Source organism: Eubalaena glacialis, chromosome 3 (assembly GCF_028564815.1).
Source record: "Eubalaena glacialis isolate mEubGla1 chromosome 3, mEubGla1.1.hap2.+ XY, whole genome shotgun sequence".
Taxonomy (NCBI): Eukaryota; Metazoa; Chordata; class Mammalia; order Artiodactyla; family Balaenidae; genus Eubalaena; species Eubalaena glacialis.
Genome location: NC_083718.1, coordinates 50355276 through 50383255, shown reverse-complemented (window position 1 = coordinate 50383255; position 27980 = coordinate 50355276). Strand labels below are relative to the sequence as shown.

General features: G+C 48.8%; 1 protein-coding gene across 1 annotated transcript; it reads right to left on the bottom strand.

The window, feature by feature from the left end:
• Positions 1-242: 242 nt before the first annotated feature.
• NCF2 (neutrophil cytosolic factor 2) lies at positions 243-27980 on the bottom strand. The gene is made up of 15 exons (XM_061185638.1): positions 27649-27980; positions 25579-25661; positions 19144-19252; positions 14999-15133; positions 13995-14102; positions 13643-13702; positions 12154-12197; positions 10500-10641; positions 10233-10301; positions 9152-9227; positions 7369-7394; positions 6802-6953; positions 6563-6674; positions 3053-3230; positions 243-732 (listed from the first exon to the last, which is right to left on the bottom strand). The coding sequence occupies exons 1-15, from the start codon at positions 27820-27822 to the stop codon at positions 620-622; spliced, it is 1581 nt and encodes a 526-aa protein (XP_061041621.1). The 5' UTR covers positions 27823-27980; the 3' UTR covers positions 243-619.

Genomic DNA, 27980 nt, shown 5'->3' with positions numbered 1-27980 from the left:
GTGGAATTAAAAGCTGTATTTCAGGGGTACATAACTCAGTCTAGGTTCTGTTTAAGCAACAAGACTGTTAACCCCCCAAAATGTTAATTTTTTGTGTGTGTGTGTGTGTGTGTGTGTGTGTGTGTGTGCGCGCGCCTTCTGAATTACCTGTAAAGTTACCTGAGGCCCTAGGAGTCTGTGATAGTAATGGTGCAGGAATGGGGGTAATTACACTTAGGTCTTGGGCCTGCACTCTGGGTATCTTGTTTTTGTAAGTTTTTTATTGAGGCATCACATACACAGAGAGGTGTACCAATAGTAAGTGTACAACTCGGTGAATTTTCACGAACTGAACATATCTGGGTAGCCAGCACTCAGAGCAAGAAACAGATTATCAGCACCCTAGAAGACTCCCTCATGCCCTTCCAGACTCTTCCAACCACCACCCCCTCCCTACCTCCAAGGTAATCATCATCTTAAGTTCCACATCATTGTCTAATAGGTTAAATTTTAACAGGGAAAAGTAGATGAATTAATACTTCCAAACAGCAATGTCTCTGTACAGTGTACTGCAGAGGCGTGCTAAATCTTGCAAATGATAGTACCTCCTTTTCTTCAACTTTGTAGGTTGTGAAACATCCTAGACTCCTCTAGGAGTGCTTTCCAAGTCTGTAGTTGCACGTTCTTCAACAAAAACTTTGGGGAAAATGCCAACTTTCCCTTTGCACTCCCCCTCCAGCCATTCTTCATTCACTGATAAAAGGAAAAGTATACTTCAGTTTCTAAAATGAGTATAGGAGAATTACCTCATCTGAATATTGCACACAGATCTTTTGTCAGTCCTTCTTCACGCCCCAGTTGTGCTAACAGGGAAAAAGTCTGCTTTGGAAAGTGATTGGAGGTAAGAGCAAACATAGGAGTTAGCCATTTCATTATTGGTTTCTGTCTTAGACATGATAATGGAGGAGTAAAATGCAGAAGAATGAATTAGATTTTTCAAAATGTTACCAAAGAAATAAAGTGAAGGAAATTGAACAATGAATCTTTAGATACGATTTTTTTTTTTTTTTTAAACAAAGAGTTTTAGCTTTGTTGGGAATCTTTGTTTTGATTACAGGAAAGGGACATGCAATTGGTTAAATATATTAATAATGAATGTTCACTGGTGAATGATCAAAGAATTGAGAGTTGGAGCTAGTGATGGGTTCAGTCCATGTTTGTAAAATATAAGAATTTTCATAGCATCTATTTTGAGACTTTAATAAAGTGCAGGCACAGACTTCATAACTCAGTTGTAGATAATATCCCCGGTTTACTAAGGAAAAGGAGACCCAGAGAGATTAATAGCTTGTTCAGGGTCATTCTGCCAATAAATATCAGACACCTTAGGTAATGTATGACCTACTCCAGAGCCCATCTACCAGACCATAGAACCAGTTCAGAAGTTCATCTTTGGATGTAAGACATCTGCATCAGATGTTACGGCAGCACTGGTGCTTGGATCCTGTCCCCAGAAACTCTTGCTTTAATTAGTGTGGAGTGTGGCCGGGCATCAGAGTTTTTTCTAAAGTTCACTCAAGGTAATTCTAATTGCAAACTGTTGTCTTGATTCTTCCTCCTATAATGTGAGTCATGGATCGGCATTTGTTTGTTGTGGATCCTGGGAGCATACTAGAAATGCCAAAATCTCAGGTCCTACCCCAAACCTGAGTCGGAATCCATTTTAACAAGCTCCCCAGGTGATTTACATTTTAAATTTGAGAAACTTTTGGAATGAAACTCTCTCATAACTGTTGAATACAGTTGAACTCGCCCCTCAGCCCCACACAATGTTTATGCTGAATTCTGTTTTCTCTGTAAGTGTTATAATAAAGTTTCAAAATATTACTTGGATACTTTCTGAATTAGACTGACTTAGACTTTCATACATATCCCAGTAAAGAGTACACCACCTTCTCTGCATACCTACCCAGAAGGTTTTTCAGAGCATTCACTTGTCTTTTTCTTATCCCCAACCCCGAAAAAAAAACCTCTGGACAATTTAGCTGATTGGTTGATACTGACACTTAAAAAATGGTGTGGGGAGTTAAATCCAACTCTTACAACTGAGTTTCCATTCTCCCTTTCAGAAGATATGCACTGATTGTGCATCCTGTTTCTGGTTTTCATTACTCATATTTTGAGTTAGTTGCCACAGTCTCGTACACTCACTCTTTACCCCATTAACTTTAAAATCTCCCGCTCTCATTTCTTAACCTGTTAGATTTTCTGTTACAATTGATGATAGTGTTCGGTTTTCACTACTTTGCGTTACTAATGCACAAGATTTCAGCCATGTGAATGAAGCTTTTGATGTGACTCTTCCTTGTTACCAGGTAGAGAAATAAGACTGTGTCAAACCATGAGTTAGAGCGGTGCTCCCTCTGTATGGTCAGTAGACCAGCATCACCTAGAAGCTTGTTAAAAATTCAAATTAGTGAGCCCCACCCAAGACCCGAATCAGAATCTCTGGAGCTGGGCCAAGGAATTTTATTTAACAAGCTGCAAAGGATGCATGAGCATACTTAAGTTTGAGAAGAACTAAATTAGAACCCTCCACTTATTTCAATGTTTAATGTGTTTGATTTGTAACATCCAGGAAAGTCGCCAGAGAGAGCAATTCTGAATAGTTGCTTCTTAAGGCAAAATTTATCCCCTTCTTCATCTTCGAAAAGTACATCAATTCAAAGAACTGTAGTTTGCAGAAGATCAGTATCATGTGGTTCGGTGCAAAGGCAAAATGATTCTAGCCACCTTCCAATTCATTAGTTCTGGTATGAGAATCCATGGCTTCCAAAACAATCTTTAATAATCAAAATGCGATTTAAGTCTGCCATTTGTTGCTTCCCTGCCCAGGAGAAAGCATCGGATGGAAAGGTCAGTGCTCAGTTTTGCTCCCTCCGGCTGAAAGCTAGGCAGCATATTGAAACCATTGGCTAAAGTTTGTAGCTTATTGATGTTTTCTTCTCTCTGCTCTTGAATTTATTCCTGCTAACATGTGAATTAGTTACTCTAATCCAGGAGTAGCACTTACCCATTGATATCACCAGGATTACATCCCCTTCCAGAAACTCCAGGTCTTCTGGCTGGGTAGCCTCGTAGCTGAAGAGTGCTACCACTTGGCTCCCTTCCTTAAGCTGAGCTTCTGTTGTCTGGTTATTAGCATCAGATTTTTTGGTTTCTTCCGTTTCATCTGGAAAGCCCTGGTCACCCTGAAATAATAAAAGGCCTGTTAGTTTTCCTAACTTCCTGCGGCAAACATTGAGCATCACTAAAGTCAGCATCAGTCAGCAAAATGTCAGTGTAGCACCTGGGTTATAAACTCAGAAAGGCAAGTTTGTGATCAGTACCTAGCATAGACCTGGCATGTACTTTATGAACACCGGATGGTTGGATAAATGAAACCAAAAGGTCTGCAGGACTGTAGATAGTCTTAAAATCTTACTGAAACCTTACAGTAATCCTGAAAAAGGTAGAATAGGTACTATTGTTACTTCTTTTCAGATGGAGAAACAGAGGTTGAGTCACAAGTAAGTGCCAGAACCCGAAGTCAGACCTGGGTTTCTAACTCCCAAATCCAACACCCTTTCCCCAGTACCCACAACACTGGCCACCTTGTTATAGAAATGCAAATTTTCTGTGCCATCCCAAATCTATTAATCAGAAACTCCCTGCAGGAGTTAACAATTGTTACAGAAATTAACAATGATTTAAAACATTAAAAAAAAAACCCGGGGCTTCCCTGGTGGCGCAGTGGTTGAGAATCTGCCTGCCAATGCAGGGGACACGGGTTCGAGCCCTGGTCTGGGAAGATCCCACATGCCGCGGAGCAACTAGGCCCGTGAGCCACAACGACTGAGCCTGCGCGTCTGGAGCCTGTGCTCCGCAACAAGAGAGGCCGCGACAGTGAGAGGCCCGCGCACCGCGATGAAGAGTGGCCCCCGCTTGCCGCAACTAGAGAAAGCCCTCGCACAGAAATGAAGACCCAACACAGCCAAAAATAAAATAAATAAATAAATGAATTAATTAATTAAAAGAAAATTATAATGTCCAGGGTAATTGGCGTGTAGGACAAAGTTCTTCAAAAAAAAAAAAAAAACCCTTTTCAGTGAAGTAATTCACATTTAGAGCAGAACTCCTAAGCAGAATCCTTTAAAGACAGAACTGAAGGGATTAGTCCAAAAACAGACAATTGGAAAACCTAGAGTGACCTTTCAAACTTTCAAGCGACCCCTTGCACTGGCACTTACCCTCAGGGTCCTGGGCCTTTCCTCTCAGCCAGAGGCACCAGCAAGTCTCAGCTCCAATGTCTCTACTTCCTGAAGGCAATTTTCTGAACTCTTAGATAACCACAAGGTTACTTTGTGGGGTTTACTACAGGGCCTTCCTCCAGGCCCATCCTCTTTAATTCTTCCCCTCCCATTCATTTTTTTTTTTTCCATCGAACATTTGCCTTTGAGTGAGAACCTACCAAAGAGACCCTTCCCTAACTGAGCCGAAGCCCCTGCCCAGCTGTAGGGATGAGAGTTTGGAGGAGGGACTCTGCCTTCCACTGTGGGCCCAAGGCCTGCATGGTCTGGAATAACTTTCCCACTCTGGTCATTTCCATGGTCTCAAAATCTACTTGCAGGTGAAAACTAGCAACTGACCAAGGATTCACTTAGCAACTATTTAATTTTATACCCCCTAGACTGATACAACTGCAGATGCCACAGTCGACAAATGCTGAAGCAGGAAACACAGGTGAGTAGAGGGAGAACTGAAGTGTCACTGGGACCCTACTCAACAACAGCTTTGGACAGTGGAGACTGCAGACTCATGGACTCTGGTCGGGACACCCCAGCCTCCAGACTGCAGATGGGGAGCTGAGTGCTCAGAGGAAGCCCACCGGCCAGCCTAGCTGAGCTCCCTGCCTTGCTCATGCGCCCCTTGAATCATCAATCCAAAGCAAGGCCTCACTATTTTCTCCCTGCTCACAGCATCATCCTAGCACAGCAGTGTACAAGGCCTTCCCTGATCTGGCCCTGTGGCCTTTCCCACCTTGTCTCCAGCCACTGTCCCGGCTGCATCCAGTAACACTGAGCCCCCTTTCCCATTATGCTGATTCTTGTGGTCTTCCCTCTGTTCTCTCCATCTATGTAATACGTCCATCCTAACCTCCTCCACCTTGCTAATTTCTGTGTACCTTTTTCAGGATAAGCTTCAAGACAATTTCAGCATCATTTTCTCTAGGAAGGCTACTGACTTGTCCCACTTCCCTCCAGCCTTTTTGGGTGAGATGCCCTCCTGAGTGCTTATATAACACGGTAAGGCATTTGTGCATCTCCATCAGTTTACTTAACACATGCTTTGTAGTCATCTGTTTGCCCTTGTCTTCCCCCCAAGAAGGGCCTGTGTCTTAACTAGTTTTTACATCTCTAGTGCCCATCTAGGAGAGCAGTAAGAGCCCAGCAAATGTTGGTTGAAGAATTAATGTCACTTGACAAACGCTGGAAACAACCCAAAAGTACACCAGCAGGTGAATGAATAAGCAAACTGTGGTATCCATACAGTGGAATACCATTTAACATTCAAAAGGAATGGACTACTAAGACACAAAAGAATACATCACTGTATACTGTATGATCCACTAATGTGAAATCACATAAAAGGCAAACAAAAAAGTATGTTGACAGAAAGCAGATGGATGGTTTCCCAGGACCATTGTTGGGGGAGAGAATTAACATCTACAACGAAAAGAAATGGCAACTTTTCCTTGAGAGACTAAGGGACAAAGTCCAAGAGTTATAACTTGTAGCTACTACTTCTAGCCTCGAACTTTGCTCCTGACTCCCTTTATTCTTTCTGGAAAGTCAGTTAACTCTTTTCTAGACCTCAGATCCTATAGATAACCTACCCTTCTACTGTTAGTATCGCGAGGCATTCAAGAGTACAGGCAGGCTCTGTGTAATCTTGGTCAGGTTAACCTCCCTTTGCCTTGTTACCTAAATTACAAAATAGGATAACAATACCTGCCTCATAGAGTTATGGAGATTGTGAGAATTAATACACAGACTGCACGGTATCTGGCACATGGGAAGTTCTCAATAGATGCTTGCTGTTAGTAGGAGGTTTTTATCCAAGGCATCTCTTTGTGAAATAAATGCTCACTACTTTCTTTCACTCCCAAGTGTTCTTCCCCGTGGAAACTTAAGGTGAAGAATGGCTGTGAGCTCAGCCTCAAGCTATGACTTCATTCCAACCTTGCTTGATAGTGATGGGTCTAAACATTGAAACAATTAGGTGTGGCAGCAGATAGAAGGGACTAGAAGCTTTCTTTGGGCGCCTGGGCCTGCTCTTCTCTTGTGGGAAACCGTCTCCTGGTTGCAACCCAGGTGAGGATGCAATGGAACGGAGGCAGAGCTGAGGCTTGTTACCCACCGTATCCCTAACACCAAGCCTAGTGCCAGGCACACAGGAGGTGCTGGGTAAATGCTGAACTGCTGTTGAGGAAGTGGCCCATTAGAAACATGGCCTTAGATGCCCCTGGGCTCACCGCACTCACCACTGTGTTCTCACACCACACAGTCAGGCAGCAGTTTTTCGCTTGGGCCCAGGCATCCTTCATGCTGTCTTCTGAAAGGAGCACCAGCTCACTGCTGTCCTGAGGCCGATAGCTGGGTAGAGATAATGAGGAAGAATCAAGTCAGAGAGCATCAGCGCAGAACCATCCTCCTCCCCCGTCCACCAGGCCAGCAGCAGGCTCCCAGCTGTCCCCCTAACTGCTCCCTGCGTGGAGCTCACCGCAGCTCAGTATGTTCCGGTAGGAGCTCCAGCTTCTTAGCCACCATGCCCCGCACCTGGCTGTAGGGGAGCCCGGGCTGAGTTTCCATGACCACCGTGTACTTGTAGTGCACCTTGAGTGTGTAGGACGTGGGGACGCTGAGCTTGACTTCCTGTGGGGAGAGCAAGCAAAGGGAACTCAGGAGTGTCTGAGGCTTCCTCTGAGAAACACGCCGGATCACAGGGAGCACCCCGTGGCAGGGAGAGGCCAGGAAGTACCTGGTTTCACGGTGACATGAGAGGGCCTTCAGAGCTCTGTCCTCCAGCCCAACTCTCACTTGGATAAGAATTCCTGCTGGCTTAGACCTGGCCCACCAGCCATGGGCCGGTAGGCAGTGTGTGCATGGAGGAGGGAGGGATCGTCGAGGGGGTCCCTGGTCCCTGTATGTGTGGTAGCATCTGGTCTACCCTTCCTTTGGGTCTCTTTCTGTAATCCAGGGAGACACACCCGTGGACATGCTTAAGTGGGCAGCCCAAGCTCTTCCTTCCTTTACCACTTGAAATAGTACAAGGAAAAAAAAATGTTACCTTGGGCTCTTTTTTTTCTTTCTGACCTAAATGAAGAAGGTAAGGAATAAAACAAAAGAAAATGATGAATGAACACTCTTGGCCAGCCCCTGCCATATACAAGAGGAAACCTCTTAGAACAGGGCACCCAACTTCATACCCTTTAACCTCTGGGATGATTACTAATCGTAATAAACTGCAGGGTAAATCACTGGGGCAATGTGAAGGGCGAAGCCATGAACACACAGATGAACCAAGTCCCTGATTTAAGGAGGATATAGGTAATTATCAAAGGACCATCACATTCTCACCAACCCATGGGGTTAGGGAGGGATCCCCAAAGTCAGTTAACAGCAGTGCTGCTGGTGTAGTGGTATCATTCAAGATTCCCAAAGGTCAGTTAAAGCAGTGGGCTCCGTAGAAATGAAAATCAGAGAGTGTAAGATGAGCCAGGGGCCACTAGAAGAAATATTAGAACCACTTATTTTCATTTTGTCCTTTATTTTTGTGTATGTTTTCTAATGTGCAAAAGATATTAATATAGCAGTATGTATATAATTTATATAAGAGAAGGTAAAGATATTATAAAGTTATCCACCATGGTGGGGAGGGGTGCATGATCAAAAAAGACCACTGATCTAAAACCCAGCTGATCACTGGAATCACTTGGGAAGTTTTTTCTAGAAATACAGGTTCCTAAGCTTGACTCCAGTCCTAAAAAACCAGAATCAAAGGCCTAGGAATCCAAATACTTAAAATCTTCCTAGGTTAATAGGTTTGCTGGACCCCTAGACAGAAAATACCAAAAAAAGAAAAACAAGCTATCAAGGACATTGTGGGGGGCAGTAGGAGAAATTTGAATATGAAATATACAATTTATATTATATAATTAAGATATAATATTAACATTATCCTAGATATAACAATTATATTGTGCTTATGCAGAAGAATGTCCTTGTTCTTAGGAGACAGACGCTGAAGTGTAGGGTGAAGTATCATGAGTCTGTAGCTTACTTTCAAGTGGCTCAGCCACTAGAAAAAAATTTTATATTAGAGAGAGGAGCAGGGCAAGTATATGGTCCAAAATGTTAACAATTAGTGAATTTAGGTGAAAGGTATTCTGGTGTTTATTGTACTATACTTTCAACTTTTCTGTAGGCTTGATATTTTCAAAATAAAAATAGGGCTGGGGAGCATCCCAAGTGATTCTAATGATCAGGTGGGCATGACAATCACTGATCTAGGATCTGGACATGCCACCTATTCAGTGCATCTCTGCCAAGCACTTACTCAGAATCTGCTTAATCTGTATTAGTGACAAAAAGCCCCTGACTTCCCAGGGCAGCCGTCTCCGCACATCAGGAGAGTCTCCCTTTCACGTTTGCCCCCGTGGTTCTTCGTCCAGCCCTCAGGGCTCTGCAGAGCAGTTTCTTTTCCAGATAGAGCTCCTCAGATGTTTGAAAAGAGCCACTCCATCCCCCTCTTAAGTAAACATGTGAAGCAATTACTTGAAACTTTCCTCCTGGGGTGAGGTCTCAGTACTTAATGAGTGAGCTGGGATACTCACTGCCCCCTAGAAAGCAGCTACATTTACCCAAGCCCCATGAGTGTTCTGGAGCAGGCAGGGAGAAAGGACATCTATTTCCTGTGTTTGGGGTGGGTGAGTGGTACAGGAGAGAGGGGCCTCTGGGGCCGTGTGGTCATACACTGAGTGGCATGCTGGGAGGACAAGAAACCACATTTTCCTGGAAGGCTGGGAGAGCAAGTACACCCAGCCCTGGGATGTTGCTCCAGAGACACAAACCTGGTGACAACTGGGGTCTCCCAGGAGCACTGGAATGGGGAGGAGCTGGGATATCAGACTCCAGCGAGGTTTCCTCCTGGAGGGAACAGGAAGAGAGGGTGAGAACCTTCATTCAGACACAGTTCTTAGGCAGGGGTAGGAGTTGGGGGTAGGGGAGACCCTGCAGACCCCCATGGAAAGGAGCCAGATGCAAACGACTTCCTAAAAGCTGGGGTGGTGGTAACATTCAGGGGAGACTAAGGAAAGTGTTGGTTAAATGGGAGGCAAGGTTGGCCTGGTGAAAACAAATCACAGTAGAAATGAGGATCCTAACCCCCAGGAAAAAGGCCCTTGCTGCCTAATCACCCCGTTGAGCCGCACTGGAAACCCACTGGAGGTGGGGTAGGACCCTGAGTCTTGTCTTAGCTCACCCTCTCACTCCACATCTTGCCCCTGCAAAGGAAACATTCCACTTCTCATTTGCATGGCAGTTAGAACTTTTCAAGTCATCTGGACATAGTGACTCTGGCCGCGGAGGGCCAAGCCCACAGAGGACAACTGGTTGCATAGTCTAGAGAGAGATAGGGTCCACTGCCATCAGACATCCGCATGGATCCAACAAAGACCACTCCCCAGGCCTGGCAGAAGGGCAGCTCACTGAGATGGGGGCTGAGGGTGGGGTGGCAGCAGCATTAGAAGCAGTGGCTGGCAAGGCCTGCTCTCATTCAGTGTTTTAAAGCAGATTTCTAAATTTGAATGGATTTCACCAGCCAACACATTGACTATTCTTCCAGGTGAAGAGGACATTCTGGGAAGACCTAACATTCATACGCTATAGCTTTGGTCAAGTCACCCCTGACCAGGAGGAATCACAGAGCTGGGGGGCCCCGGTAGGTCCTGCCGATGCCTCTACTCGGCACATCTGGGTTTTTTCCTTCATCCCCAGGTTCCGCTCCGGGCAGCTGGTACCAATGCAAGGTGGGCTCGGGACTAGTGTGTCTTCAGCACCTCTTCCGCACTGCTCTTCTCCCCTCCGTGGTCTGTCGGTGGGGGGCTTGGGGGGCAAGTGGGGGGAACAGGTCAGACCTTGGCACTACAGTACCTGGGGCTTCTGCTGAGAATGGATCCGCAGTTCAGCTGGTTCAAGGTAGTTGCAGGGAACAAGCCCCTTCTGCAGTGCAGCACCACGGAGCCAGAAAGTGGGGAATAAAGATGCGCTCATCAGTGCCCACACCACAGAACAGCCCAGAGACATGGGGAGGGGTGGGTGGACGGTTGAAAGAGGGTAGCAGGCGCTGCTCCTCAAAAAGCTCTGCCATGTGCTGCCAGGATCCCGTGCCCCCAAGCCCACCCCTGGTCCTCTGAATACCTGCCCGTTGAACATGACCGTAGCCCAGTTATCACTACCCTTCTTCAAGACGAAGACGATGTTCCCTGGCATGACCTGGAGCTCCTCTGGTGTCTCAGGCACAAACCCAAACAGCACACGGTGGGCTTCCCCTTCCAGAGCCCTGCAGGGGGAGGCAGGGGGGAGAAGAGGGGGTAGACCCAAGATACAAGATCCCATCCACTGTCTAGCCTGGACCGCATCCCATACCATGGCGCTATGGACCAGCAACTATGGACATGGAGCCGGCTCACTCCAGGCACCTTCTAACTCCACTTCTAACTGCCCAGGTGACCCTGAGCAGGGAGCTTGCCTGCCTGAGGTCCCAAGAGGACTCGGTAGGAAACTGCATGTGAACGTGCCCCGTAACCATACGTGCAAGTGGCACAAGAGTAAAAGAAATATAACAACACTCATAACGAGGCCTTGCCATCCCTGCCCTCCCTTCCCTTCTGAGGAGGAAGTTTCCTGGGTATGCTTAGCCAGCGCCCAAGCCTGGGTAGAGCCCAATCAGAGGAAGGGCGCAAGGTGAAGGTGGGTGAGAGCCCGCTGGGTGAGGAAGATGAGTTGGGGAGGGGGGAAGAGCAATCACCTAGAGCCAGCACGGGGGTGGGTCAGGCACTCGGGGTGGGGTGGGGGACAGAGAGCAGGAGAGATGAGCCGTGAGGCATGGGGGAGAGTAAAGGGCTTTGAGGTTGCCTAGCTGTGCCTTGTACAATGTCATGTCCCCTTTACCGTTTCCTCAAGGCCTGCTTTGCTCTTGGGGCGTCCCATTTGTGCCACTTCGGAACGTGTGACTGAGGCAGGCCCATGCGCCCTCCACCCACTCTGGCCTTGCTTGTTCTCCCTCCCTCCCACTCTGCTCCTGCCTTTCCCTTCAGCCCCTCCTTTTGTTTCCAAACACCATATTCATTTATATAGGGGATACTGCCCCCACCAGCGCATGGAGAGTTTAGGAATGAGCTAATCCAGCCCCCTGATTTTTATAGTTGCTTTTATATACTTTTTTCACCTTTTGTGACACCCTTCCCTATCGGGTGCGGGAGCTAGGCTTACTTCCTCACTTAGAGATAACTCTTAAGAAAGCTGTAGGTTATGTCATTCTTGGCTTCTCATCTTACAGAAGCATGACTTCTTTTTCTTGAGTCCTTCCTCTTCCTTCTTCAGGAAACGTGTGCCAATAGGGAGTGAAAAACGCCCACACAGGAAAGGACGTGCCGTTCCAGCTTCCCAATCTGCTCGCCTGACTCCAGAAGCCCGGCCTCCCCTCCTCCGAGGGGGCTGCGGCCGCAGAGAGCTCTCCACCCTGAGGTCGGCGTGCGGCCCCCAGCGGCCACCCTCCACGGACACTGCTGCACTTCAGCAACAACCCCTCACTCTCTGGGTGCACCTTGACCTGGGGACACGGGGCCACCACGCTGCTGTGGCCAGACGCACACGGTCGACCCCACCACAGTCAGGGCTCCGTCCCCTGCATCACTCCATTCTAGCCCTGAAGGCAGGAGGAGCCGACATGCTGGGCTAAATTCCACAAGATTTGGCCCCTGACCCCAGCTTCACCTTCTTCAGCCCTTTGTTGCCATCAGTTCAGGCTTGGAGTTTGGATAGTCTGCATTTTGGCCTAAATCTAACTTACCTGAAGATCTCTGGGGTCTTGGGCCTGGGTGGAGGCTCAGCTGCCTATTGAACATTCAGGAGAAATGAAGAAGGGCAGGACAGTAAGTGAAGGAGGGGGAGAGAGAACAGACGGTTAATGGTAATTTAATTCTGCTCCTTCCAGACCAGAACATCAAAGACTGCATTTCTGGCTCAATCAGAACACTGTCTAGGGAGAGGACACAGTGTACCCTGACTAAACACTGGAAAATAACGCCTCCCACCAGCTCCCAGGGCCCAGGTTTCACCAGCACAGCAATTCATCTTGAGCCACACCTGGTCTCTGCAATTCAGCTGTCTCAGAGCAACACCGTGTCATGAGGGTGCTTTTGCCCTCGAGCTCCATCCCCTTCCTGGAACAGTTTCCCAAAGCACTGCTCTATAGTTACTGTCTGCTCTGTCACATGACACTCGTGGGTATTTAAAAATGAACCCAAGGGCCACTGAGCAGGCAATACTCTCCTTTTGAGGTGTGTTCCCTGTTCTACACTGAGTAGCACAGAGCCCAGTTATCTGGGCTTCTTCCCCTCTGGGAGGCCCCTGGCTGCCCTGAAGCCCAAGGGAATCCCGCAAGGCCTTCTTCAACTTCATGGTGAAGAAAGAGGTCAAAGAATTTTGCCTCTCTTGCTCTCCTCCTTTGCTTATCTTACCCTCCAGTGCCCCGGTGTCGGTCCCATTTTGAGCCAGCGGTCATCTCCCTGACCCCGGGACGCTGTCACCGCTGCTCTCGGCGTGACCGGGAGTGTGGACACTGGACCGTGGTTGCCACGCTCAGAAACCCCTCCCTCTGCTAGTGTGGACCAACACTCCTGCCCATCATGGTTCTTTTGCAACAGAGCTGGAATTTTCCTTAGCCGGCCCTACCCTCTTCCCTTCATAAGGGAGCTCTGCCTTCACATTTCTAGACCCACTGTCACCTAATCCATCTGGAATTGTGTCTCTGAGCCCAGCTTGAGCAGAAAGATGGTTCACCCTGGGCCCCCGACCTGTGTTCCCGAGGATATCTCCTGCACGCTGGCAGACAGATGCAGCCAGAAGAGCCACGGCCTCAGGCCCCGGGCCCCATGGGAGTCCCCTACCAGCCCCTGTGTCCTGTGTCTGAGAAGAGGCATTGTGAAAAAGCCTTCCCTAGCTGTGTTTCAATTTCCTGAGAGAATGGTCAAGACTTTGGGAGAGACGATATACACAGGAGTTCTCTTAGAACTTTGAGAAGTGAAGCCTGGCATCTGGGGAGAAGCAGGAATGTTGGTTCCTGAGGACTTGAGATTAAGCCTAAAACTGCCTCATTCCCCCACCAGTCATGGGACCCGTGACAGAGGATGGTCATGCAGACACCCTCAGCGGCACTGAGAGCTCAGCTGAAGGAGCCCTTAAAACGAGGCAGCTCAGCACAAATATTCTCCCCAGTTGGCTGTTTCACAGAGAGCTCTGGAGACCTCGATCCGTGGAGAAGGACAGGACCGCCTCACCTGTGGCTGCAGAGGGGCAAACCCCGAGAAACTGTCGTGATCCACCACAGATGCCACGACCTGAAATTCAGAAAGGAAGGTGTGAGGGCTCGGTCAGCACTGCTTCCCCATCCTTCTGTGGTTTTCCCCAAGATTCCCTCCTTTCTCACACCCTGGATCTGTTCTCACGGGTACTTGGTTCCAGAAGTGGAGGGCGGCTAAGGATGGGCTTGCTGACCCTCTGGGTTAGAAGTTGCTGCTCTCCCAGGGCAGAACCACAAGGCAGGTGCCCTTTTCCCAAGAGTCCCTCCCCCCTTGCTCCACAGGGCCCATGCCAGAGGGATCTCAGGGGACGCTGAGTGACCTCACTTACCGTGGCCTTGCCTAGGTAATCCTTCTTGACCAGCTGAGCCACTTGCTTTTCATTTGGCTGAAACAGCCTGCCCACAGGGATCACCACTGGCTCGTACAGCTTCTGTTTCTAAAACACAGAGAACATCGTCTTTTATTACCTGTGAAATGGGGCTAAGGATGCTTGTCCTGCCTCCCTCAATGAATGGATGCATGGATCTGTTGAGATAACCTCACAAGAGCACTTTTTCTCAATGTGCAGGGCCGGACTTGTTATTATTTCAGGGTGTCTAAGGTAGGACCGTTTGGGTTCACAATCGCCTTACACCGAGAGGCCATGAGGACATCTGTGGGTGTTGCTTGCCCAGCACGCTCTTTTCCTAGGGGAGCTGCCCCTTTCCGACTCTGTGTGGCTCAGGCAGGGTTGTCACTCACGGCCTGGGAGGCAACACAACCACAAAGGTGGCCCCGGCCCCAAGCAAGGCCCACGACAGTGCTCTCTTGGGACTGGTGTCCACAGACGTGGATAGGCATGTACAGACTGACTTGAGCCCCCTTGTTCCTGGTGTTTAAAAATCTTATTTAAAACTAGCTTCATCCTCAGCTGCACTCAAACTATGGATACTTTTCACCATTCGTTCATATAATCAATGCATTTTTGTTGAGAGCTATCAGGCACCTGGCACAGAGCCAGGTTACGAGGACCCAGGGGTGAGCAAGCAGGCACAGCCTCTGCCTTTGTGTGCTGGCCCCAGCCCCCAGCCCCCAGCCTCCCCCCCTCCCCGGCTGCCACCAGGCGCCCCTCAGAGGGGCATGAGGAGGGCTCTGCCGTCCCATACTCTAGGCCCCAGCTTCTCAGACTTCCAGATTCAAGATCCCACATGGAAACATGCCCCAAGATCAGTGTTACTCAGAGTTCAGAGGAGGTAAAAGCACCACGATTACGACTTCCCGATCCGCACGTGCACTAAAACAAACACAAACCCAAGCAAATCCTCCTGCCACCTGCTTCCCCAGCGCACTCACCCAAACACTTTCCATGGCTTTGTCGATTTTGGAATGTCTCGGCTCAGACTTCATGTTCACAGCCAATGCTAAATGTTCCTCAGCCTTTTTCCATTCCTCCTTCTTGGCGTACATGAAAGCAATATTATATAACACCTAGAAAAGCACAGGCCACAACATAAAACTTGAGGCTGCTCCGAATCTAGGGACCACACAGGGGAGAGCTTGCACATGTGTTCCCGGAATGTTGCCTGGTGACATTTCTCCCTTTCCCAGCTCTCCTGGGAATATCCAAAATACAATCAATCTTGCTCCTGAGTTATATCTAGCACAAGGACGGTGTGAAGAAAACATCATGAAATGCACAAATCCAACATCGTGTGCGTTCTTTCAACAGCCAGGTAGGTCAGGAGGGGACGAGAATTATTGTGTGGTTTTGGGATTGAGAACAGTGATGTGCTCAAGGTCCCTTGAAGAGTTGGGAATAAAATACAGGCCTGTGGCCTCCCAGACCAGCTTCTGCCACTGAGCCAGGGCTCAAAGACTGGACAGGTGTGGGATGGAGAGAGAGAGGGTTCCAGATGCATCATTCGGCATCAGCACCAAGAGAACCCTGTCCAGAACACAGGAGTAACAAGACTGTGACGTAGTCATACGGGCAGGAGGAAACTCTATGGGCAAAAGTCCACTGGAGGTGGAAAGAGGCTCGATACAAACCCAGGGCAGCACTATACCTGGGGTGGGAGAAAATCAAGACGGCAACTAACAAGTAGGGTTTACTTTACTTCTTTTCAACGACAGTGCAGCAAGTTCTTAGGGCTCCTTGCAGCATGTATGGAGGATGACTAAACAGCCAGGAGCTGCTGCAAGCTTTTCACAGGTGAAAGTGATGGGAGTCACAGCCTGATGCCCCGGGGTAGGGTGTGGGCAGTTCTCCAGGGCCTCAGAGAGGAGGTAGAGCTGGTCAACTGAGGCCCCGCTGGAGAAGGGGATTGTTGGCCTTCCAAGCTGTAACCCGCGGAGGCAGTGCAGTGGAGGTACCCCAGGGCTGTTTGCTAGTATGTGGCCTCGGCTTCATTATAAAATGGTGATAATAATGTTTCCTGCCTCCAGATTTTTGTAAGAAATAAATAATTCACACAGAGCACTGAGTTCAATTGCTTGGCACACACTAGGTGCTGAATAGCTATTCATTACTCTCATTACTATTATCTGGGGAACTATCTCGGGACTTGCCGGCAGGCTGAGCAAAGAGGTCTCGCCTGCCTTCTCAGGGACAGCCCACGTGGTTTGGGGGAAGATCACAGGGCCGAGTCTGCAGACTGATGCCATCTGGGGATTCTCTGTGTTTGCAGTCAGAAGGCTAAATCTACGAAGAACTTGGGGCTCCTGGAAATCAGTGCTGCCTGTCCTTGTCATTGTCCTTACCATCATCATCATCATCACCATCATCGACGGTACCATTTACTGACCGCCTCCTTGGGCCAGGCACTTTATCTGCATTATCTCTAACCCCACAACCACCATACAAGGTAGGGGCCTCACTTCTGTGCTTCCATAGTCCTTCCCTAGCACTTCTCTTGTCCTAACCTTATCACCTTGCATTACACGTGACCATGAGCTTCTGGCTGCTGACACTGGCTTGTGGACTCCTGGACCTCCATTGCCTGACACTAGCAGGCATTATAAATGTATGCAAAAATGAGTGAATTTATTAGCAAATGTGTATGAGGTAAGTACTCAGCCTTTCTTTACAGATGATGAGGAACCTGAGGCTCGGAAATGACACATAACTTCCCTAGGTTAATACAACTAGTAAGTGTTGGGCAGGGATCTGATCCCTGTCAAGTCCTTGTTTTAGTGGCCGCCAGATCCCAAGATGGCTCCCGTGATTCTCACCCTCCCACATCCAAGGGAGCTGACAGGTGTAGCCAATAGAATATTATGGAAATGAGGGGGGTGTGACATTTGAAGCTAAGTTATAAAAGACACTGATGCTCCATATTACTTTCTCTTGGTTCATTACTTCCTCTGGGGGAAGTCCATGTCATGACAGGACTCAGGCCGCCTTATGGAGAAGTTCATGTGGCAAAGAACTGAGGCCTCCTGACAACCAGTAACACTAACTTGCCAGTCACCTAAGTCACCTTACAAGTAGATCCTCCGGCCCCAGTCAAGCTTTCAGATGACAGCAGCCCTGCCAGCTTCCTGACTGCAACCTCATGAGAGCCTCTGAGCCAGCACCACCCAGCCAAGCTTGGGTTCCTGACCCCAGAAACTGTGAGAGAATAAACGGTATTGTTTTAAGCCACTCTGCTGTAGAGCAATTTGGTAATCAGCAGCAGATAATTAATACACTTCTCTATACCAGTCTGCCACCCACACTGTGATTTGGTCCAGGGCCTCATCCAGATGAAAAGGACAGTTTATCAAGGCAAGTACGGATGGGGGCATGGTTGGTTTTTCCATAGAGTTAGTGGCTGGTGCTGAACGATGGACACAGGGACCAAGCCCAGACACAGAGATCTAGACTCCCTTCCTGGGCTATTTCTGAGCAGCAATGAGCTGTTGCCCTCTGCATACATGCTTGGCCAGCCCAGCCCAACCCTGACCATGTGTGCAGGAAGAAAGGAGAGCTCAAAGCCATTTAAAACTTCCTGTTTGGTTCTCAGCCACCTGCCCTTAAGACCTTTTCTAGCAACAGGTTTTTATGACTCCATGACTGGAAAAGCCCCAGACTCTTTTCAAAAAGGATGGTGTGATTTCTCAGGACCCTGGTGGGAAGGGAGCAGTGGCTTTATAAGTAGGGAAGTGACTGGAGTGTCCCATGTGGTATACGGGACCCTGAAAAGTCCAGCCTCCCTTACAGAGAAGCCCATACGGCCAGTATTTCCTGCCCCCTGGTCATTTCAACTCCAACTAGAGGGGGAACGTTCCTCCCATGGAATTCTGCTTTGATGGTACCATTCTAGGATTCTTTCTCTAGAGGTTCTGGGTAAGTGATTCTCAATCAGGGGTAATTGGCAATATCTAGAGACATTTTAGGTTGTCACACTGCGGGTGGGGTGCTGTAGGCATCTAGTGGGTAGAGAACAGAGATGCTGCTCAACATCCTACAACGCACAGCCCAGTCCCCACAATAAAGAATGAGCTGGTCCAACGTATCAAAAGGACCACAGCTGAGAGACGGTACTCTAGAAGCTGGCCAAATGCCAGCCAATTCCCACCGAAAAGCCTCATTTCCCTAGTCTGGGAGAACTGAAGTAAGTCGCTATCCTGTCACAGGGCTGGGTGGGGACGTGTGTCCCCAGGGGCCCAGGCAGCTGTGGACTCTATTATTAGCCCTGAGTGACCCTGGGGACACTTGGCTTCTCCTGTCTGAGAAGCTAAAACAAGGGGACATTTTTTCACCAATTCTTCTAAATAAAGATCTGTGATATTTGCATGAATTTTAGTTTTAAAGCTACTGGTATATATTTGGGGTTTAGAACGGGAGTGGAGAGGGTGGGTTGGAAAAAGTACATGAACCTATAAAGTCACAGCCAGACATGCCTCTCCGTCTTGGTCATACAGAACATAAGTTATCCTTCTATGGAGACCTTTCCTAACTGTGTGCTCTGAGCTGTTCTTTGACCAGGAGGGGACAGCTTGGTGCTAAATTGTCCTCACTCTCTCTTTGGGTATATACCAAGTACATGAGGCCAGACCATTCATTGCAAAGAGTGTGAACTTGGGAACTGAGCAGGGTTAAGGCAGGTTCTGTATGGCGAGTGAACCCGTGATTTTGGATTTGTCAGTATAATGCTGAGAAAATTGCCTGTTCACCTGAATTATGCAAATTATTATGACAACTTTCACAGGCCAACATAGTCGTGTGCAGCCAAGCCTCCCTTCAGAGAGGGAGGCTTCAGCAAACTCATTTCTACATGGTCCTTTGAGCCTCATGTTAACAAAATCCATGCACTCAGGTAACTGAGGACTCCATGAGGAGCCCGAAGCAATTGATCTGAGTCTTTTCTTAAGGGAAAAATCTGAGTCCCAAGGCAGGGGAGGCGAAATGCCTTTTCCAGGCTCCCGGATGTGTCAACAGATCGACGTGCATCTCAACTGTCAGCTGCCCCTCAGCCAGCACCCACTCCTGCCCAGGCTGGGCCCTTCCTCCTCACCTCACAGGCAAACAGCTTGAACGGTAGCCCCAGGATCTTGTAGTCGATCAGCTGGTTCCCTCGAAGCTGAGTCAAGGCCTCCTTAAGGTCTTTAAGGGCGGAATCATATCTGCAGGAAAGAAACCAGTTGAAGGCACGGAGGAATAAAGAATAAAATGTGTGTCTGCTTCTCTTTGCCCATCCGTCTCACTAGGACAAGAAGCCTGTCTAATCTCTTTTGACCTTCTCTAGTTTTTCACCAATCCTGAGCCCCAGCATTCCATAGAACCCAGTGTGAACGGTACCCCCTGGGGTTGTGCATGCCAGCAACCCTGCCAGCCTCCCAGTTTCAGGCAGCCACAGGTATTTTTGTCTCTGTTGACTGCACACGCCTCCCACCTTTCTGACAACTAGCCTGTCACGTCCCAAGAGAGCCTCAGTCTCCCCTGAGAGCTTTAAGCAGAGTGGCACCCGCTGGCCTCCACGTCCCCACGGAGCTGATCAGAGCATGGCTTGTGCCTTTCTTCCCACCAGGAGGCCAGGCCAGCCTGACGCAGCTCCAAGGGGCCCCTCCTCACAGCCACCGGCATCACCCTCCTGCCCAGAGCCTTCTCCTTCAGCTTCTTCTGAGTCCAGCTTAGCTGTTGGTAGCTCTTGGTTTTGTGGCCTTTGTAGTCTCCTGTCCCCTCCCTCCTCCTCCACACACTTTGGGAAAAAGAAAACAGAAACCATCACTTAAGCCAGACAGCATTTCTAACACTTCTGGCGCTGCCCTTCTGCTTTGTTGGGCTGGCGTTGTGCTGACTGGCTCAAGGTGGACCAGGGCGGCTGTCATGGGGTTCGTGGTGGAGAATAGGGCCGACCATATCAATAGTGCCCATGGGCGGGGCTTCCCTGGTGGTGCAGTGGTTAAGACTCCTGGCTCCCAATGCAGGGGGCACGGGTTCGATCCCTGGTCAGGATCCCACATGCCACACAGTACAGCCAAAAAAACACCCCCAAACAAACAAACAAAAAAAACCCAAAAACCACTTAAAAAGATAGTGCCCATGGGGGCGTGGGCAGGACCTGGACCAGACCTGCTCGGCCTGCCCCTGACCTCCACAGATGCCCTGGTGGGAGGGAGCCATTGCCAGGCAGCAGTGGGTAGAAGCAGCAAAAGTCAAGCTCTCCCCATCCCCACACCAGCCCCTGGCCTGGCTGGAACAAATGTGGCTGTCCGGTGGCTCCCAGCAGGCCACTGAACCAAAAGTCCCCTGGCCACTGTCTGACCCAGAGCTGCCACGTGTGGCTTCTCTTGAAGGCAAGCCTGGGATCTGGACACAGGCTGGTGGGGACCCTCGAGAGGTAGTGTGGGGTAATGAAGGCACCCTAGGACAGGGGCCGAGAGACTGGGGCCAGCCCCGCCGCTAACTGCGAGACCCTGGCAAATTGCTTCCCTGGCCTCAGCTTCCACGTTGATATTACAGGGAGTGCGTTGTTTACAAGGAGCATATTACACTCAAGGAGCAGAGCACATGAGGGGCTGACTACTATGTGCCCCTGGATCTCATTTCTGAGGCCACACCCACCCAGACTGGAGTCCTGTCTCCGCCACGTACTATCTAGTGACAAAGGGCAAGTCACTTAATTTGTCTGTTTCCTCATCTTTAGAATTAGAGAATAGTAATAGCACAAAGCATTCAGGTGCGTAGGACGGTGCCTAGCACACACAGTAATTTACTATTTTTATTAATGTATATATATATAAATAATATAATATACATATTAATATATAATAATTTACTATTATTATTAATATTTGTAGATCCAGCTCTAAAACTGGCAATTAAATTCATATAGCAACCTTTTCTTCCATGCTTACTTAACACTGTATACTGTATTAACTATTATCAGGAGATAAAAACACATAGTTGTAGAAGCTGGAACACTGATCTCAGGGAAGCCTGGAGCGGGCCAGGAGGGCAGGCTGGCCAGGAGGTCCCAGGGTGGCGGCAAGGTGGGGGGAGGGAAGCTGGACATTCTGTCGTCATTTGGTTGGAAGGAAGTCCCACAGCTGCAGGGGCTGCAGGAGGAACAGCTGCAGGAGACCTGCGTTTGAAACAGAAGGATGGTCTCCTCTAACACCTCCTTGTTAATAAAGCTGATTGTAAAACCTGTTAAAAGCAGGCAGGTCATTCCTCAAGAAGCAAGAAGCATTTCAAGTCATTTACACATCCTTTTAGGCATTCCCTTGAAGAGGGGGCGAGGTCAGCATCTCTGTTCTCTCTAAGCCGGAAGATGGGGTGACTGGCTCCAACTCACTGAGCCAAGAAGAAGCGGGCAGGCGGAAAGGCAGGTGTCCCATTTCATGTTCCACTGCCAGTTTGTGAGAGCACGGAAGGTCCTCGGAGGGCACGCGTGAGGTCCTGTCACCACTAACCTGCGGGTATACCTGCCTCTCTGGCGAGCGGGCTCAGCAGCTGAGTTTCAGCTGTGAAGTAACAACGCCTGTGTCTCCCTGGGGTTGAATAAGCCCAACAAAATCCTCCTCATAATTCTGCCCATCGGGATGGTTAAAGATCTGGGCCCAGGAGGAGGGAGAAAGAAAGAACTGACGTTATTCAAAAGGCTTGCTTTGTGTTTAAAACGGGGTGGGAATCCCCCTGCTAGATGTCTGTTTTTAAACCTGTCTTTGACAGCATCGCCCTGACCGCCTGCTGCCAGCCTCTCCTCAGCACCCCCGTGTCTACCGGGAGCTGCTCCCCTGGGGCATCTGCTTGGACACACAGCTCTGCTTCCTGCTGCACAGGGTCTGACTAAGCTCAGGATGAAAATTCCAAAAGAGCCTTCAGCCCCGAGTTGGGGGCAGCGCGCTGTGCAGCCCCTGCATCCCTCCAGCTCTGCCGCAGGGGGTTTCCTCCGTGCCACCTGGAACACACAGCGTCCCCTACGAGGCCGAGGTGCTGGAAGCTTCCCGCCCTCCCCCCACAGGTTCTGCTGGGCTGGGCCCGAGGGCTTTCCTCACGCACACACTCGCCTGGGGAATGTCACCCGCCTGGGCTGCCCTGGCTGCTCGGCAGCGTGGTGGCAAGCTCGCTGATGCTTCTCACCAGCTCTGAGCCTGAGAGGGTCTACAGCCCTCATGTCTGTGATACTCCCTGGAAAGGTTTCTTAGTAACTGCCGAAGTTCCCGACTGTTCCTGCTCTGCCAGCGCCCCCGTGCAGACTAGAATCCTGCAGTCCACACACTTGGATAATGGACAGAGTCTGAGCCAGCTGAGAGGAGTCGAAATGTCACACACCTCCACGCCCGGGGCTGGGACCATGCCCTTTCCCGTTTCAGACGTCAGGGAAAAGGCTCTGCTGTGTTGCCTCTTTGGGCAGCTTCACCTAAAGGGTCTCGCTATATTATCAGGGCCCTAATATTCAGAAGGCCAGGATCTGAAAGACACCTTGAGCTTCCCTCCCCTTTCGGATGACAAGGCGGGGGTCAGAGAGGTGAGACAGCCAGCCGCAGCCATCCTCAGCCCTGACCTGCCTGCTCAGAACGACTCTACCTTCGTTCTGGTGGAACTTTATAATGACAGAAGAGCAACCCAACAACTTCTGACAGTGGGAAAAGCTGAGAGAAAAAACATCTATAACAACACCACCTTAAAACAAGTCCTGTTGTAATCTGAAGCTAACCCACTCATTACGAAGCGATTGTTCCAAGTCCCCATGGCACTTATCTAAAAAGATCTCCTATAGCGCTTGCCCCATTCTGCTTTGCGTTATAGTGCTTGTGACCTCTTCCCCTTTTTAATGTGTAAGTTCCTTGTAGCAGAGGATATATTTCACCTGCTTTCACTTAATAATTCCATAAGCATTTATTAATACTATACTAGATGCTGAAAGCTAGCCTTAATACTATACTGGATTCCAGAGTGAAGAAGTATTCTTCCCTCGCGAGTAGAGGAGACAAATATACAGGCACATATCCGTCATAGAGGAGACAGATGTGATAAAAGGATGCACAAAAGAGAGTGGTGGCTGCCCTAGCGGGTGAGTGTGCCTGGGGCAAAGGCCAGAGGAGGCGAGTGGGTGGACAGCGCTGAACCACAGAGCAACAGGCAAGGGAAGCTGCCCTTTATCCTGTAGTAATGGGATCCAGCGGAGGTTCTTAAACAGACCACATTTCTTTTTTTAAGAAGATCACTCTGGGATATGGGTGGAGAAGGCAAGACAGGTGGCTAGGAAATCAGTTTGGAAGTGATTGCACTAGTCCTGGTGAAAAATGGGGTCTAAACCAGGGCAGTGCTGGTAGGGAGGGAGAGAGATGGGTGCATCTAAAAGATATTTAAGAAGTCAACTTGACCAGATTTAGGAAAAGAGACATTCTGGGTTGATCCCAGGTGGACACTTAGTAGCTGGCTGGGTACGGATGGAGATCAATCCAACAGGAGAGGGTGTGATCCTTAAGGGTTCATGTATGATTTTCAAGGGACACTGAACCCCCTGAAATTGTACATAAAAGTATGTATGTGCTTGTACGTGTTTTGGGGGGAAGATAGCCCATATATTTTGCTATTTGACAACCACTGTTATAGTGATAAAAAGACAGAGTCAAGAGCTGAACCTTGGGGAGGGGAGGACACCAACGCCTATGGATTGAGCGAAAGAAAAGAAGGCAGCTTAGGGCTGAGAATTGTGCCTCATTTATATTATTTTCTCAATAGATAGTTATTGAATTAAAGATAAAACCTGGTAGATTTTTCTCTTAGATTGAACTATTATCAACCACAGACTAATTGAATCCTGGGTCTTATTCCTGGATTTTTCTGAGGTCTTTTTGACTCACTCAGTATATGAGCCTTTCAGATTCTGGGACTTCCGGGCATTTCACGTAGAAATTTCTTCTGGGAGGCTCCCCTCTTCGCCATCTGTCTCTCCTCATCAGAGGTTGTTAGAACTAATTAAAGGATGGCCTTAGAGTTTGTCTTTTGAGATTTAAGATCAACTGGAGGATTTGTGCTCAGAGCTGCCTGCATACCCTATACACCCAGGGGATAGCAGGGATGAGGGAAGGGGGGACCAAGAAGGAGGAGAGCATTAAGAAAGGAGACAGAGGCATGATGCTGCCAAGAAGTAAAGGCCTGCATCGCCTCTCTCAGTTCAAGGCTTTCTCTTCTCAGACTGCCTCTGTGTCTGCGGTTCTTCTTCTGGGGAGACTTCACCCCTGCTCTTACCCATTCAGGTAATCAACTGCATCTACATCTTGGAAGTCCTCTGAGCTTCTTCTGGTGGTTGCCCCTAGCAACAGCTCTGCATAGCGGCCTTGCAGGCTTGGTTTCTGACTGAACCCTAGGATCAAAGTCTTCCAGGGTTGCATGTAGAGCATCAGAGCCCAGCCCACCCCTTCCCCAGTGCTTGGACAACCTCTACAGCCTCCCCTTTGCCCCACCAATGAGGCCCTGCCTCACCTGTCGTGCACATACATGCACACCATGCCCCTACTGACCGTTTTCACTGTTTGAAAGTTCTTCATTAGCCTGAGCTGAATCGTCTTCACTAGAACTTATACACACTAATGGGACAATTTCTATAAAGGGTCAGTTCACCATCCCCTAAAACATTTAAAATTGATGCTTAGAATATGTTTTCTTTGTTATTTGTATGTTATTGGGATATTTGGGGGAGGGGTGTGGGAATTGAGATTAACTTTCATTTTCTATTTATTTGTCTTTTTTTGCTAATACTTTGTGTTGACTGTAAATGCACCAAAAGTACAGAAAGGCTGATAAAGAAAACGGAAATCCCTATAATTTCACCGCCTGGAGAGAACTGCTGACAACCTTTTGGTCTACGGCCTTTCAGACTATTCTGCAAAATAGAAATGGAATTGTGCTATACATACTATTTTGAAATCTGTTTTAAATTTAGTATCTATGGTGAACTTTCTATATTAAGACATATGCTACTTATTTATCTGTATTAATGTATTCTCGTACATATAATGTTGCTTATGTTCTCACCTTGGTGGCTGAATTATATCTCATTGAATGGATTAAACCGGGTGTTTGAAAACACATTCTGCAGGAATGAAGGAAGGTTTTGATGTGGCTTCATGACAATCGTCATTGTGTGACAGCTCAATACCTCATAGTAGTAGACCACCATGGATGCTCCCTTGATGGACAAGGTATCACCACCTGGGCTATGACCCATCAGGAACACTGGTGGCGTGCCACACCTAGCCTGTGGTGGTTATGTAGGCTCACTGTGGGCCATAACTGGGCAGCAGGCCTGCCTTACCACCCCAGAGAGGACTTCTGCCTCTTGCTGACTGATTGCATAACTTCCCAGAGAAGGTCCAGTCATGCTTCCCAACAGAGGCTGGGGAGATACTGCTCAAACACCATGTCTGGCATCACCAAGACCCCCTCGGGGTTTCTCTGTGCACTCCTCCAGCTTGTGCAACACTGGACCACTTACTTCTCCATCTGGTAGTAGAGCATCCCTCGTTGGAAGTAGGCCACTGCCAGGTGCTTGTCTCGGTTAATGCTTTTGGTGAAGGCCTGTGGGGAGAACAGACAGGCTGTGAGGAGGTGTGAGATGAGCCAGAGGGTGAGGCAGGAAGGGTCACGAGAATGGTTCGTGTCTTGAAGGTGACCGGAGGCTGAGGGCTCAGAATGCCCTGTGTTGTCACTTCCTAGTGGCACAGCATGAGGCAGTTTACCTAATCTCCTTGAACCTTAGTTTTCTCCTCCGTAAAATGGGGGATATTCAAATCTGCCTTTCAAGATTACTGACAGGATTAAAATAATAAAAGTAATCAAATTTGAAAATAACCTAATTAAAATGTTATATACAGCGTTATATTTATTTTATAAATGTATTACAGAAATATTATGCAATTAAGGTAATTATCTGTATGTGTGTTCTTATGGCCATTTTGTTCACTGTTTTGAAATATTATACAATTTGAATAATAACAAATAAGAATGCATAGAAAATGCCAGGAGTGAGGACTCAAGTATGAAATCAAAGAAAGAATGAGATGCCAGAGCAGAAGAAAGCAAAGAGAAACCTAGAGCAGGGAGACGAAGGGTGGACGGCGGAGTGGGCGAGCCAGGAGGTGAGCTGGGCCGCACAGCCTCGCCCAGGAGCCCCGAGAGGCCGGAGGCCACAGCCCCTGCTGGCAGAGCTGCACCCAGACCAGCTGCCGAGCTTTGCCAACCTCTTCCCCTGACGGTGCACCTGCGGTGCCGTTTGCTCAGCCCCTGGGCAGGCCCCGGAGAGGAGGTGGGGGTCCTCTCCCTCCAGCCAGATGCAGGGCCCTCCTGAACTCCTGTCTGCCCACTCTGGAGCCGGAGGCAGGCTTGGTAGTCTCTGCAGGTGTACCAAGCGGCCTCTCTCTCCCTCTTTGTCAGGGTGAGAACGGCTGTGGTAGCAACTAGCCCTTTCAAGGGGCCGGCGAGTCAGTCGTCTGGCCACACCACCTTGCAAAGACTTGCAGTAAAAGGTAAAAATAAGGACTAACATTTACACAGTGGTGTGAAGTTACACAGCACTTTAATAGTTGGTGCCTCCTATATGGGAACAGAATCTAAAAAAGAGTGGATATACGTATATGAATAACGGATTCACTTTGCTGTGCAGCAGACACTAACCCAACATTGTAAATCAACTATACCCCAACAAAAATTAATTTAAAAAAATAGTTGGTGCCTCACTCCATCTTCATGATGTTTAACCTCTCCAGAAGCTGAGAGTCAGAAGTCTACATGACTTCCTGAAGACCAAAGGTCCAGAGAGAGGCAGAGCTGGGGTTTGATCCTAGATTTTCTGCTTTCAAACGCCATACCGTTTCCAGCTTACCATGCCCAATCTGAAAAAGTGATTGTTGAGAATGCTCAACCCCATACTAGGGAAGATGAGAGAAAAAATAGTTGAGAAAGGTGCCGTGACATCCCACAACTTGTCCTCGGCAGACATCGTTAATCAATCACTGTCTGCTTTCCTTCCACCAGCCTCAGAATCCTTAAAAGAACGCGCCACATAATTGATCAGAATTGTCACTTGAGATGAAACCGATTTTTCTTAAGCACCTCCTCTTGATCTCTTGGGCAGGCAAAGCTCACACACAGGAATGTCTGGGAAAGCCAAAAGCAGTGCTTTAAAATCAGGTGTGAAGCAGTGAGATGGAAATTCTGTGGCTAGCAGCTGATAGAAGAAAACATAAAGTAGGGAGGCTTTCAAAAAGGTGTTAAAGAAAGTTTCCAGAATGATTTGAATGTAATAGATGGAGAATAAAGGAGAGCATAACCCACAGCTAAGGGTTCCCAGCCGGCTGCTTGTTAGAACCACCTGGGGAGCTTTTCAAAATTGTGGCCGCGCAGGCTCCACCCCAGGCCAATTGAATCGGGATCTCTGGGGGTGGCTTGGGCCTGGGCAGCGTTTGTGCTTCCGAAGCTCCTGAGAGGTTTCTAAAGAGAAGCCCGGCTGAGAACCGCTAATGACAAAGGCCCGGGGGAGGCCACGGGCACAGGCACCTCCACTCACCTCCTCCGCCTCGGGCATGCTTCCCAGGATCGTGTGCAAGCAGCCGATGTTGAAGCAAATCCTGGAGTGGGGGTCCTGGACAGCGGTGAAGGCATCCAGGGCTCCCCTCCAGTCCTTCTTGTCGGCTGCTAGCACCCCTTCATTCCAGAGGCTGATGGTCTCGGCCAGGGACATGGTCAGGTGCAAAGCGGGAGGCCGTGAGCCGGTGTCTCCCCGGGCAGGGCTGCCCTGGCCCTCACTTTCCTGGCCTGGAGCTCAGAATGGGGCACAGCCTCCCTTAAGACAACTTAGTGTTGCAAAGGTGGCAGGAAATGTCCCCACCTTTTGGCAAC